At 39.8% G+C, this 13,525-nt stretch overlaps 1 protein-coding gene across 1 annotated transcript; it reads left to right on the forward strand.

The window, feature by feature from the left end:
- Positions 1 to 6,268: 6,268 nt before the first annotated feature.
- dhx33 (DEAH (Asp-Glu-Ala-His) box polypeptide 33) lies at positions 6,269 to 12,463 on the forward strand (the record flags this gene model as incomplete). The annotated part of the gene is made up of 12 exons (XM_083910646.1): positions 6,269 to 6,479; positions 7,328 to 7,488; positions 7,592 to 7,819; positions 7,900 to 8,070; positions 8,276 to 8,461; positions 8,723 to 8,834; positions 8,922 to 9,081; positions 9,223 to 9,311; positions 9,608 to 9,735; positions 9,916 to 10,119; positions 10,389 to 10,475; positions 10,852 to 12,463. The coding sequence occupies 12 exons, from the start codon at positions 6,269 to 6,271 to the stop codon at positions 11,158 to 11,160; spliced, it is 2,046 nt and encodes a 681-aa protein (XP_083766772.1). The 3' UTR covers positions 11,161 to 12,463.
- Positions 12,464 to 13,525: the final 1,062 nt, after the last annotated feature.

Consider the following 13,525-nt stretch of genomic DNA (forward strand, 5'->3'; position numbering starts at 1 on the left):
CCTCACGACTGGCGAGGAGGGTCCCTCTGCCTCCTCTCATAAGTGACGCTTCATGAGAAGTCCTGAGGTGTTGGACTTCCTCCTTCCCACAGTGCTCTCCCTCCCTCCCTCTTTCTCTCTCTCTCTGTTTCTCGTTCTCTCTCTCTCTCTGTGCACAGGTTCACTCTCTCTTCAATCATCTTCCTCATCACTGCCTCTTCCACTGAGCTTCATCATCTCTCACTCTCTCTTGTTTCACGGTCACATGCCAAAGCAGTGATGGGACTTATCACTGGGACATTTGTGGAATTGACTTGTTTGCTTTAGGTTAAATAACTCAACAGCTGCCAAACTAGCACCGGACCTCCTCCTCCTCCTTCCCCTCCTCTGTGTGTGTGTGTGTGTGTGTGTGTGTGTGTGTGTGTGTGTGTGTGTTTAATCAAACCTTATCATCTCCACTGACACTCTCTTCCTGCATGCCTGGCAGAGATAGAAAGCACATGAGCTCAACACAAAGTCACAGTGCATGTGCCACTCTTCGGCTTCTGCGTGTCAACGTAAGCCTTCTTATGTTTTATTTGTGAAACACAACTGAAACAGTTTGGGTTTTTTCCCACCCTGTCATCAATAATCCGACCTCTTTCCCTCCCCTCTTCATACACCGCGAGGTAAATTTGCATTTCTAATCCTCACCTTTAGATGAAAGGAACGTGCAAACACACCGTTGTAATGAAATTGAACCATTCCAGGATGAAAATGGTGTATATAGTATAAGAATTTCCTTCTTCAGTATATTTTCTGTCACTTGTGAGCATTTCTTCTTCTTAATCCCCACAGATTAGTGACTGGAACATTTTGGAATCGTGTCTAAAATCCAAATCTAAATCTGGCGAAGCTTATTCCCAAAGAGGCATTAAACTAGATTGGTATTTGTCATAAAACGACTTTGGAATGATTACAAGGAACAAAACAACTACTTCAAGTATCTGATATCAGTCACGTTATACTCCACAAATAAGAGACACTTATGAGATACTTTTCTCAGCAGTGATTAATCCTTAGAACCCCAAGCATTTCTATGTTTAAACATATACAGACGCTATAAGAATGTGCAATATAGTGTCTTGTATCCCTTTTTTCCACCACAACCTAGACAGTGATGAAGAAAAAAATCATATTGACCAAGTATTTAAACACACCTGAGTAAAAAGTACTCCATGTACCATGTACTAAAGTAGTAATGCTTTAAGGTGCCATATGTAAGAATGTGGCCAAAAACGGTTACTACATTCAAATTCAAAATACAGAGGTCTTTTAGGTTTTGTTTTCTGACATAACTGGCAACCCGTGGTTGCTCAGCAGCTGAGACTCTACTGACTGCAATGATTGGTAGACGGCGGTAGGTGGCGCCACATGCCAAAACATGATTTCAAAACATAAACATGATTTGCAGTCTGCAAAATATTTTTTTTAATGCAAATATTTTGGCTGTACTGTTGTTGTTGGTGAGTTCAGTTTGTTATATGAACTTATTCCTGAGTCTCTGTGACATATTAGGAGGATTTTATGGCCAGTTGCTTTAGATTTATTACATAATGCACCTTTAAAATTGGATTTAATTTGTCAAATTTGGACATCCGTCACACTTCAAAGTTCTACAATTATTGTTACTTTATATCACGACTTAAAATGCAATATAAAATGGATCATAACTTTGACTCAACAACACATAAGAAGACGAAAACATTTTTAATAATAATATGTGACCTATAAACACACACCCCCAGGATGTCCATATAAGGAGTTGTGTATTATTCCCATGGCAATTTACCATTGTATGTCATCACTATCTGCAGCATTCAAGTTTGAAATATTTGGCCGATGATGGGCTGATGCACGAGATACAATTACACCAATATCAGAATGATGTCAGTCAGTGAAAGTGGCTCACGGTTAATATAATATACTGTTCCTCCAGGTGTTGATTCAATTTGCTCACTCATTTTGTTGAAGTAAATCAAACGTTTCATTTTCAGGGGGGAAATGTTGTGTCTTTGGCGGAGAGGTGTTATGACCCTGGATCATTATGTTTGGGTAGGAAAATGGTTTCAGTGTGTGTGTGTGTGTGTGACTGTAGTTGTGTCAAGGCTACATCCTTTGCAGCCGTCAGGGCCACTTGGCCTTGTTGTTGGCTGGTTCTTCCTGCCCCTCGAAGGAGTGCTGATTTAACCCTTAATCAGGTCAAACGTGCTAAAAACCACATATAAAACTTCAGTCAGTCTTAGTTTTGTGTTGTACCAGTTTTATTTATGTACATTTTGTATTATTTTTGATGGATATTATTTGATGCACTACTGGACTAAATGGATGCCAGGTCTGTGATGTATCTCAGAATGAGAGACAACCATGGTCAAGTAATAATTTCCTTTAAATCCCTTCATTCCATGAGATACTGGAATATGAGTTACAAGCCAAACTTATTTCTGCACAGATTTCTGATTTAGAACAACAAATAAACGTGATGAGGCTGCAAATTTTAATCCAGAAATGTCAATTCTTCAGAACTAAACCCTGTTTAAATAATATGAAGAATTACCTAGCAAGTCCCTGTCAATATTAAATGATTAAAAAGGCTAATTTTATCTAATTATATCATAATTATAGCATCTTTTTGTATTGTTATTATTGTAGAGGCAAATTAGCAGTTACATTCCGGACTAAACAACATCAATGTCCTTATTGTTCACAACACATTTCATTAATTTGTCTGGAAATGTTCTGTAAAATTGATAAATATGTGGCATTTATTTAAAACAAATCATTTTATAAGTGTATGCTTTACTGTTTCCAGGACCTTTCTGTGATACGTTTGCATGTTCTCCCTGTGTTTGTGAGGGTTTTCTGCAGCTTCTCTGGTTTCCCTCCACAATCCAAAGACATGCAATTTGGGGTGAGGATAATTGGAGATGCTAAATGGCCCGTACATGCAATTTCAGAGTCTCCGTTATCTATAGTGCTATCAGCACTATAGATAATGAATTGATGGATGGAGACCAGACGGAGTTGTCAGACAGGTAGAAAAGCTTAAAGACCAGTTCATAATTTACCCAAGATACATATCAAGAGTGGGGGGTGCAACGAGATTGAAAAAAGAGATAAAGTCATTTGAAAACAACATAATGAAGTGGAAACCAGTGCAGGAGAACAAACAATAGTTCATGTGCATAATGACTGGTTATAATGGTTAATGTGGATGACGGTAAACTAGTTAGACCTCTGCTTTTAACGCTTACCAAAGCTTTTCACATCACTGATCAATGTAGAGTTAAATGTTGTGATATTTTACCTTTAGTTTTCTGGCGCAGTACATCTTTTTTGTCTTTAATGGTGTTCCACAGGGTGGTTGCTTTGATCCACTTGAATTTTTGAATTCCACAGTCTTTCAGGATGGTCACACTTGTAAGATTATCCATCACAGTTGCACGGATTCTTGTTGTGTCTTGTTTGGGGGGAGTGGCAGTTGATAGGTCATTGGAGAGGCAGGGCAAGGAGATGTCAATCATTACTCTGTTGTTGTGGTGGCATCTTGAGGAAACATCAAAGGGTACTTCTGTTGCCAAAGCACTACAGAAGTCTCTTCGGTGTCACTATTCCACCTCACAGCAGCCGTACCGGCATCCATCTCCCTGTTACACCACATCAGATCACTGTGGTCAAAGTCCAGGAGCACATCAGGAGCAATAAGACTTCTCATCTGGGGTTTTGTGGAGTGTTCCAGATGCCAAATCTCCCTTCTTCAATGATGTTACAGTACACATCCGTTCATTATTCCTGCCAAAAATGTACCCACAGTGCATTAAACTTAGTAATTCTAGTACAGGTAAAGTAAACTATCTAATATTCTTAACACGGTGGTTATAATTCAAGTGCAAGTAATCTACACTTGTTATTATTCAATAATTGCCTTTTTAAGGCAATTGCTTTGCATGCTTTTAAGCTGGATTTTACCGTGTATCATTAAAGGAACAAAAACTAAATGTATAAGAACGGTCATTACAAACAGTGCATATGTATAGAGTTGGAAATTGATGAATTGATGACGAGCTCCTCGTCCTTCGTTTCTGAGTTGCATAAATGATGCGTAGATTAAAAACTCACCCTCTTTTAGTCCTGTAAAAGGTCACTTGAAATATAAAGTACACTATAAAGCTATAGTATATACAGGGTCTTATCATGGATGTGTGGAATATACTAATATCATCACACCTTACAGCCCAGATGTGGTATGTGGTTTTATAAAGAAAATGTCAGAGAAAATGTGTTTATATGACCATTTTAATATAGAATGATTAGGGGTAGATATACATGTAATTAGAGAAGAGTAATTTGTGAATGCTCACTTTATGGTGAGCTATTTGAGGACACTTTATTCCCCCATGGGTCCAGAGTTAAATGCTGTTGATAGAAATCAGAGCTGTTGACAGACACACTGACTGGAGGCAAGAGAGAGGCATAATAATATTGGTCTAATTGGTATTAATTAAAGAGGAACATGATAACATCTTTCGCTGTCAGGGCACATTTGGGGGTTTTATTCTGTAGAGTTTAAAAGCCTTAAATAAATAGTATTTTTTTACCAATATAGTATTTTTGAATAATTTAAACATGGGCTTTGTGATGGAAAATCACATCTCCTTGACTTGAAATTTCACCTATTGTGATTGTTAATGTACTTAATAATAATAATTCATAATATTTGATTGGTTTTTGAAGCTAATACATTACCTTGATTTAATTTATTTATTTTGCACAGACAGATTATAGTGTATTACAATAAAATTACTGTAAAATATTTATCATATTCCCTCTTTTACTTTTACAGCAACAATGAGTCAGTGGCCACATGAGCAAACGTGTTACCAGTTGTTTTTAACTTACTTGTTATTACTTGACTAATTCCACTACTATTTCTCAACTGTCTGACATTGGAATGCACCTGTGAGGGAACACAGTTGTGTAACAACCTGCAGTAGTTACAAAATCAACCGTCACTTTTCCTTTTTTTTTCCTTTTCTTATTGTGGCTACGTGGAGCTGTGAATGGTGGAGCACTTTCCTGACAACACGGAGGCCTGAGACTCAACATTCAGGATTTCCTTATTGAGAAGACATGATGTTCTGGAGAAGATAAGAATGATGCAAATAAACACAGAAGAATCATCGCAGGATGATGCCTGTATTCTCACTGTCTTCAGACTCACTGAGAACTGTTACACCCTATAATTACAGTATTATTATTAATAGACTCTTTAAAGGTGCCATATGTAAGAATGTGGCCAAAAACAGTTACTACATTCAAATTCAAAATTTTTGTTTTCTGACGTAACTGGCAACGCGTGGTTGCTTGGCAGCTGAGACTCACCTGACTGCAATGATTGGTAGACGGCGGTAGGTGGCGCCACATGACAAAACATGATTTCAAAACACAAACATGATTTGCAGTCTGCAAAATATTTTTTTTAATGCAAATATTTTGTCTGTACTGCTGTTGTTGTTGGCGAGTTCAGTTTGTTATATGAACATTATTCCTGAGTCTCTGTGACATATTAGGAGGATTTTATGGCCAGTTGCTTTAGATTTATTACATAATGAACCTTTTAATATAATTTTTTTCCTTTGCTGTAAAATGTCAAAATATAAAAAGTTGTACATTTGAAGCAGTAAATATTAACAAAGTTATGTCAGTTAATTGGGTCTTTCCAAAATCCTGATGTCGTTGTTGGGTCAGTTGATGAATTCTATTTTCAATTTTATTATTATTTTGTTATTTTATTTTGCCCTTATGCATGACCAATAAAATCCCTACACAAGTAATGAAAGGGTTGCACTGAGTACTCCACACTTGCATATAGTAGCTTTTACATTTGAATGATACGTCAATAAACATTTACTATACAACCTTTTTAACATTTAATCTCACGTGCACATGTGATTGTGGGTGTGTTTATTGAGAACGTAATCGAAAAATACAGCAGTGGATTAAATAACACGGTACCTGACAGTCACTACTCGGGTAAAAGTTGTACCCTGGAGTGCTGACGTCATACGCGTGCGCCGACTTCGACCCACGTGGTGACGTTTTTTTTGCAGAGGCAGCAAAACATCCGCAGTGAGGCTTGTGTGTCTGTCAGCGAGCACGAAGAAGAACTTTTTTCATTCTCTTTTACTTTTAAATTAACCCAAAGAAAACGCCGTGCGGCTTTTATCAACAGGGTCACCTTTTCTAGACCATGCCCCACGACCCCGACCCTCCTCCGGCTAAAAAATTCAAGCCGGGGTCAGTTTTCTTCCGTATCGATAAGAATAAACCTGGAATGCTGCTTCCCAGAAAGGGCAATGGAACAACTCCGATAGAAGTCCAGAGGAAACAACTTCCAATCTACCAGGCGAAACCTCAGCTGCTGAACCAGCTGAGGCAGCTGCACAATGCTGTTCTCATAGGTAAAGTGCTCTCAGCTACTGTTAGCTAACACTGCTAATGCGTTAGCCAAGATAAAGGGTCATTTCACTCTAATGCGTTAGCCAAGATAAAGGGTCATTTCACTCTAAACTACTAGCTTAGAACTAGCTTAAATATTGAAACTTCCCATATGCCTCGGCTATATTTATTTGTTTTCCATTTAGGACCCGAGTAGATTATAGAGGCTGCTTATGTAGTTGATTTTTGACATGTTTAAATCATAAGTATTCTTTGCTTATTATTTATTTATAAAAGAATATTGGTTTTATTTACGTAGGCTGATACACCTTTTTTCCACTGGACCTCTACAGCTGCTGATCTGAGCACTAAACCGTTTAAGACTTGATTCAAAAAATTATTTAGCAAAGTATAATGTTTTGATGATGATTTTCATGTATCTTGCATAATATAGTAGTTCAGTATATTCATTATTTAAATTTAAAATACATGAGTGCACGGCACAAGAGTTGTATAACAAATGTTTATTTAGGTTGAACAACTTTGTGTCATTGTTGCATTGTTACATCTTATCATAAAATGTAGAGGATAAAGGAAAGCTATTTGGAAAGTATATCTGCTGAGAGAATAACTTACACAACAAAAATACTAGTCTTATTTTCTGATAATTACAACACTTCACTTCACTGGTTATTTATGGTATTTTGGTTTATATAAAACCAATATTTCATAACATTACTGTATCTGTGACTGTGACAGATCTATACTACATCTTATAGCCTAAATCATTTATGAGTTGGATTTAAAATGTACTATTGAATGTATTTGAAAAGTACCTAATCATACTGATCCTGTCTCATACATACACCAGGCGAGACAGGCTCTGGGAAAACCACTCAGATCCCACAGTACCTGTATGAAGCCGGCATCGGGCGACAGGGCCTTATCGCCATCACTCAACCTCGTCGTGTTGCTGCCATCTCACTGGCAGGAAGGGTGGCGGAGGAGAAAAGGACTCAGCTTGGCAAGCTGGTACGTACTGGAGTCAGGTTTCTTACACATGACTCCTCATCACTGTTGGATGGACAGTCATCAATAAAGGCATACATGTTTGTGCTTGAATCAAACTTCTCAGGTTGGTTACACGGTGCGTTTTGAGGACGTCACCTCGTCGGAGACGAAGCTGAAGTTCATGACCGACGGCATGCTCCTGCGTGAGGCCATCGGAGACCCCTTACTGCTGCGCTACACTGTGGTGGTCTTGGATGAAGCTCATGAGCGCACAGTGCACACTGACGTGCTGTTTGGTGTGGTTAAGACTGCCCAACGCAGACGCAAAGAGCTGAACAAGATACCCCTGAAGGTAGGAGTGATGTTCCTGCTCAAATAAAAGATCTTGCTATCTTTTTTTCTCCTTTTCATTAATGTCTCTAACTTGCACAGGTCATAGTGATGTCGGCAACAATGGATGTAGATTTGTTCTCCGAGTACTTCAACAAGTCGCCTGTCCTTTACCTGGAAGGGAGGCAGCATCCCATTCAGATCTACTACACCAAGCAGTCACAGTCAGACTACCTGCAGGCTGCACTTGTCTCAATTTTCCAGATACATCAGGTACTCTTCAACCATAGACTGTATAAAAGAAGTGGACATAGTCTTTTGTATAGAAATTGGTCTAAATCACTCACTTGTAGTAGTTGCATTTCTACTGTAAGCCAAGAACCAGTATGTCCTTTTGTTTTAAGAAAGCAAACTGAACTGAGCATTTCGTTGGCTGCATGTCCATGAACAAAAATGTGTTCTCCTTGTGTGCATCCAGGAGGCGCCTCCGTCCCATGATATCTTAGTTTTCATGACTGGTCAGGAGGAAATCGAGGCTCTGGCAAGGACGTGTCGGGACATCGCGAAGCACCTACCGGACGGCTGTGGTCCAATGGTAGTGGTTCCCTTGTACGCGGCGCTGCCGCCAGCGCTGCAGCTCAGGGTTTTTCAGTCGGCTCCCAAGGTAACGATAAACATGTAGGATTAGATTAGTGAAGACAAAAGTAAATGTTTGAGGGACAAATGTTTTGTTATATTCTGTTTGTGGCTCTGTGATGGACTGGCGAACTATCCAGGATGTGCCATGTGGAGGATAAAGTGGTAGAGGACGGATGGATATTATGTGATAAACAAGGCATTGGGCCATAATTCTATAGCACATGGTCCAAAATACATGGCACAAGTATATTAGTACCTAATGTTTGCTGTCTTTACCTTTGTCCAGGGTTGTAGGAAAGTCATCCTCTCAACCAACATCGCCGAGACGTCTGTTACAATCTCGGGGATCAAATATGTCATCGACACAGGGATGGTGAAGGCAAAACGTTTCAATCCTGGTAAGATAATTGCGTCTATACACATTCAATGCTGAATAACACACGTTTCCATCTTGTATATACTGTGTCTCTTGTGTAACTCTGAAGACAGCGGTCTGGAGGTGCTGGCGGTGCAGCGTGTTTCTAAGGCTCAGGCGTGGCAGAGAGCGGGCCGGGCGGGCAGGGAGGACTCGGGCTTCTGCTATCGTCTCTACACCGAGCAAGAATTTGACAACCTCATCCCTATGACTGTGCCTGAAATCCAGAGGTAGGAAGCTATAATCCTCTGTACAGTTTGTGCTGGGCTGCAGGAGACTCTATTATTTGTTGACACATTTAGGTCAGTGTGATTTAATGGCCTGTTTCGTGTGTGTGTGTGTGTGTGTGTGTGCGTGTGTGTGCGCTGCAGGTGTAACTTGGCTAGTGTGATGCTGCAGTTAATGGCCCTTGGGATTCCAGATGTGATGAATTTTGATTTCATGTCCAAGCCATCTCCAGGTAAGAAGCTGCAGGTCGTAGGAGAGCAGTATTATAAGGCACTGACACATTGTCAGCATCGACTGTACTCACTGTACACAAGAACCAGTCTGAGACACTTAGACTTGTTGTCACTGAAAATACAGGGACGCAAGGAAAAAGAGATTTTAGCCATTAAAGAAGACTGTTCAGACAAGAAATGTCACACTTTGTAAATCGTACTGGTCATAGTGGACTGTTCACTTGTGATTGGATCACTCAGGATAGATAACACCAGGTCTGAATATGGTCATACTAACAGTTGTGTTGAATCCCAGAGGCTGTTCGTTCTGCTGTGGAGCATTTAGAGCTCCTGGGAGCTGTGGAGAGGAAGGAGGGGCAGGTTATCCTCACTGCTCTGGGAAAGAAGATGGCAAGCTTCCCTCTGGAGCCAAGATATGCCAAGGTAAAAAAAAAACAAAAAAAAAAAAACCCTAACACAAACGGATGCTGTCTTCACAGATTCTGCTCGTTTTCTTTTTAATAAAAGACGACATGAATTGGCAGACCGTTGACCACAGAGCCACGTTATTCAACATGCACATTTTGGTCTAACACTTCCTGCCTTGTCTGCTCTGTCTCACAGACCATCCTGTTGTCTCCGGATTACTCCTGTTCTGAGGAGGTGTTGAGTATCGTGTCTCTGCTGTCAGTGGACACTGTGCTGTACAACCCTCCAGCGCGACGGGAAGAGGTGCTCGCAGCACGCAAGAAGTTCAGCTCCAGCGAAGGAGACCACATCACCCTCCTCAACATCTACAGAGCGTTTAAGAAAGTCAGTGGTAATAAGGTGAGAACATCTGGATGAGTGTTTATATTTACACATATCCTTTTCACGTGATATATTCCAACACAATCACTATACAAAAACCAATAGCCTAAAGGTTTAATTATTCCTCCCCTATATAATCCACATGAACAGCAGTATCAAAGAGGGAAATAGAAGCAAGAGAATTTGTATTCTACAGTTTTGTCCTTAATTCTGTTACAAGACAAATACCTGAGCTTTATTTGTTTTGCCTTATCAGTGCATAATCCAGTGTGTGTCTGCTGTTACAGGAGTGGTGTCGAGAGAACTTTGTCAACAGCAGGAACATGGGTCTGGTGAAAGATGTCCAGGCTCAGCTCAAAGACATCTGCCTAAAGGTACATACTCATAAATCTGGTCTGTGAAGTTTTCTACAGAGCTTTGATGTTATGTGTTGTTTATCTGTCTTTTCACATGTGTACAGTCATGCAGTTGTTTAGAGGGGGAGCTGTTGGCGCAGCTCATTCTCAATATCAGTTAATTACATTTGTGAGAGGCTAAATTTGTGTTAAAAATATGATTGCGAGTTCCTACTGAACATCCAGGTTTAATTTTAGCTCTAAAATCCACCTGTAATGCCTCATGGGAGCTTCTTGGTGTTTTCAGCCATAGTGCTGCTGTGTGAAGCCGTGTCCCTTATCTGAAAGATTTTCCTTTATATTTAAAAGTTACAAATTACAACTTTGTGATAACAAATCTTCTTGTTTTTACCAGCTGAATTTGAAGCTGATGTCGTGCGGGGCAGAGACGGGGAACGTTCGCCGCTGCCTTGCCCACGGGATGTTCGTCAATGCTGCAGAGCTACAACCCGACGGCAGCTACTTGGCTCTGGACACCCACCAGCCTGTGGCCATCCATCCTTCCTCTGTCCTTTTCCAGGGCAAGCCAGCCTACGTGGTGTTCAATGAGCTGCTGCACACGTCCCGCTGCTACATGAGAGACCTGTGCCTAGTGGACGCTGACTGGCTGCTGGACGCAGCACCAGATTACTTTGGTCGCAAGCTTCACCTCACCAAGAGCTAACCAACAGAGAAACGGGATCAGGCGACTGTAGCACTTGATTCTCTTTTTACAAAGTCAAATTTGGATAAAGACGCTTATTGCAAATCAGCAGACAGCATTTCCTATTCTCTGGATTTCACTACCTCGCAGTTGACAAGCATCTGGCTCGTGTCACTGCAGCAGAAACCTGCAAACTGAGGCCTCACAACTACTTTGACCTCCTCCAGACTGTAATTCAGATTTTGTAAACCGTTTCCTTGCTGTTGCCTGAAATTAACTTGCCTTTAGGCCACATGTTCAACATTTAAAAGAAGAGACTCTTCTTTTTTTCGTGCTTTAGTTATTATGTTTGCATGCATTTTAACAGCATGGATAACCTCAACCTGATATATCGGTTAATTTTGTCCTCAAGATCAAATTAAGTTTACCAAATCTTAAAGCTTTATTGCATAACTTTTGAATGTAAACAAATGGCTGTTACATTCCAACCATTGTCAATTGGGATCAGTGCTTTTGAATTTACCCTTCCAGCCCCAAATGACTCTCTCTGTGTCTGTCGGAAGCAACGGCAATACTGCGCTAGTAAAGCAAGACTCACATTGAGTTTGAGTGAATTTGACTGCTCAAAAGTCCTTGTCCAGTCCCATACCCCTTCAGACATTTGACCAAAAACCAGTTCACCTTTTTTAAGAAGTCTATGGCAATGTTTGGCCGAATTTGACTGTACATCTATTTATATGCCTCATTCAAAATGTAATCAGGCTGATTTCAGATGAAGGATGCAGCATACAAATCATGTTACGTCCTTCGCAAAGATCAGACAAAAGCAGAATAATTGAATACCATCATCAACAACAAAATCAACAAAAGTTACGCACTGCAGCTTTAAATGTCATGAATAATCTACCTTCCCGTCAAGGTAGCTGTTTGAACAGCTGTCTAATTTCTGCCTGCGAGATACAGGAGAAGAACTTACTTTTCCCACTTTTATACAAAGAGGTCTGATGTTTTTTGGAGTACAATAGTTTTGTCTAAACGCCAAAGTTAGAATTCACATATAAGGTGCTTGTGCATGCCAGTTTTTCACATTGACAACAATTATCGCCACAAATACATGCACGTCAGGAGAAGCAGCATGTTTTATTCTCCAGGCTCTATTCTATTCTATTGTCTTTATCCAGGTTCTATGTTGCACAGATCCATTACTAACTCCCTGCACAGACAAGACAGACTAAACATAGAGGTATGTTGGCAACGATGCAATGCATGGAGATTGTAGTTAGCGATCTGACTCAGGTCTTGTGTACATTTTGTAGAATGTAAATGACACCATGTTGAAGTTGAAGAATGGGATATATGCTACTCCTGTCTTTTTGTTTTTGTTTTTGTATACACTCAACTCAGGATTGTACCTAAATAAAAATGACAAACACTTGCTAATTTTTCAAACTCCAAATGAACCTGGAATTGCAGTCATTTCATCACCAGAAGGTTGTATACAGGTTGTATGTTTGGTTCAGTGAATTCCATACAGAACATGTTGCACATGAGAAGTGATGATGCATAGCCAGGAGAGGGGGATTAAAAACCAACACCTTAAACATACGCTGTAATGTGTATAAAGGCACCTGGAGGCAGGTAGTGTGTGGCCAACCATCCAGTGGTTGCAGTGAAATGTGGAGCCCTGACTTGACATAAAACAGCTCCATCTTCTGGCAGCAGGGCGATTAAGTCTAAATGATGCAACTGCTTTGAAACGCACTTGAATGATGTAAGAGAACTCAACTCAGAGTCCTCTGCAGAAATAGATTAATGTCCTAGATTTATCAGTAAAGACACTGAGTTATAGATACCATCGTTATTATGATGATGAACTTATCTAGACTTATTTGTGGGGGGTTTCTATTAAATATAGGGATCATAGACGTGTGATGTCATCATGTGGTGCCCAGATTTGTAAATTGTCGATAGATCATGTGCACGCTTTTTACTTTAAATGATCAAGGCCAGCAAAAACGCTAAGTGAAGAGCCTGCAGTTCACATTTATTCCATACCACAAACATATGCAAATAAAAATAATATATAATGAGTTGATCAAAACATTGTCCTCAATTAAGTTGTTGTGGCATGGGGTACGTTTGTAAGCTCTACCTCTTTTTTGCAGATTTGTCAATTGGAAAGAGGAGCACAGCATTAACAGATAAAACAAAATACTGCTTATCTGTATTATAAAATTAAATATGGTTAAAACTGAGAAGTCCTATGTTTCCAAATAAATATACATTACTTAAAATGTAAATAGCAAAATATTTCCCCCATAACAATGAATATACAGTATGTTTTTACTGAATTCAGATGATGGCAGACTGGGAAAAAAAAGCTGTA

This window comes from Microchirus variegatus (genome assembly GCF_963457635.1).
Source record: "Microchirus variegatus genome assembly, chromosome: 2".
Taxonomy (NCBI): Eukaryota; Metazoa; Chordata; class Actinopteri; order Pleuronectiformes; family Soleidae; genus Microchirus; species Microchirus variegatus.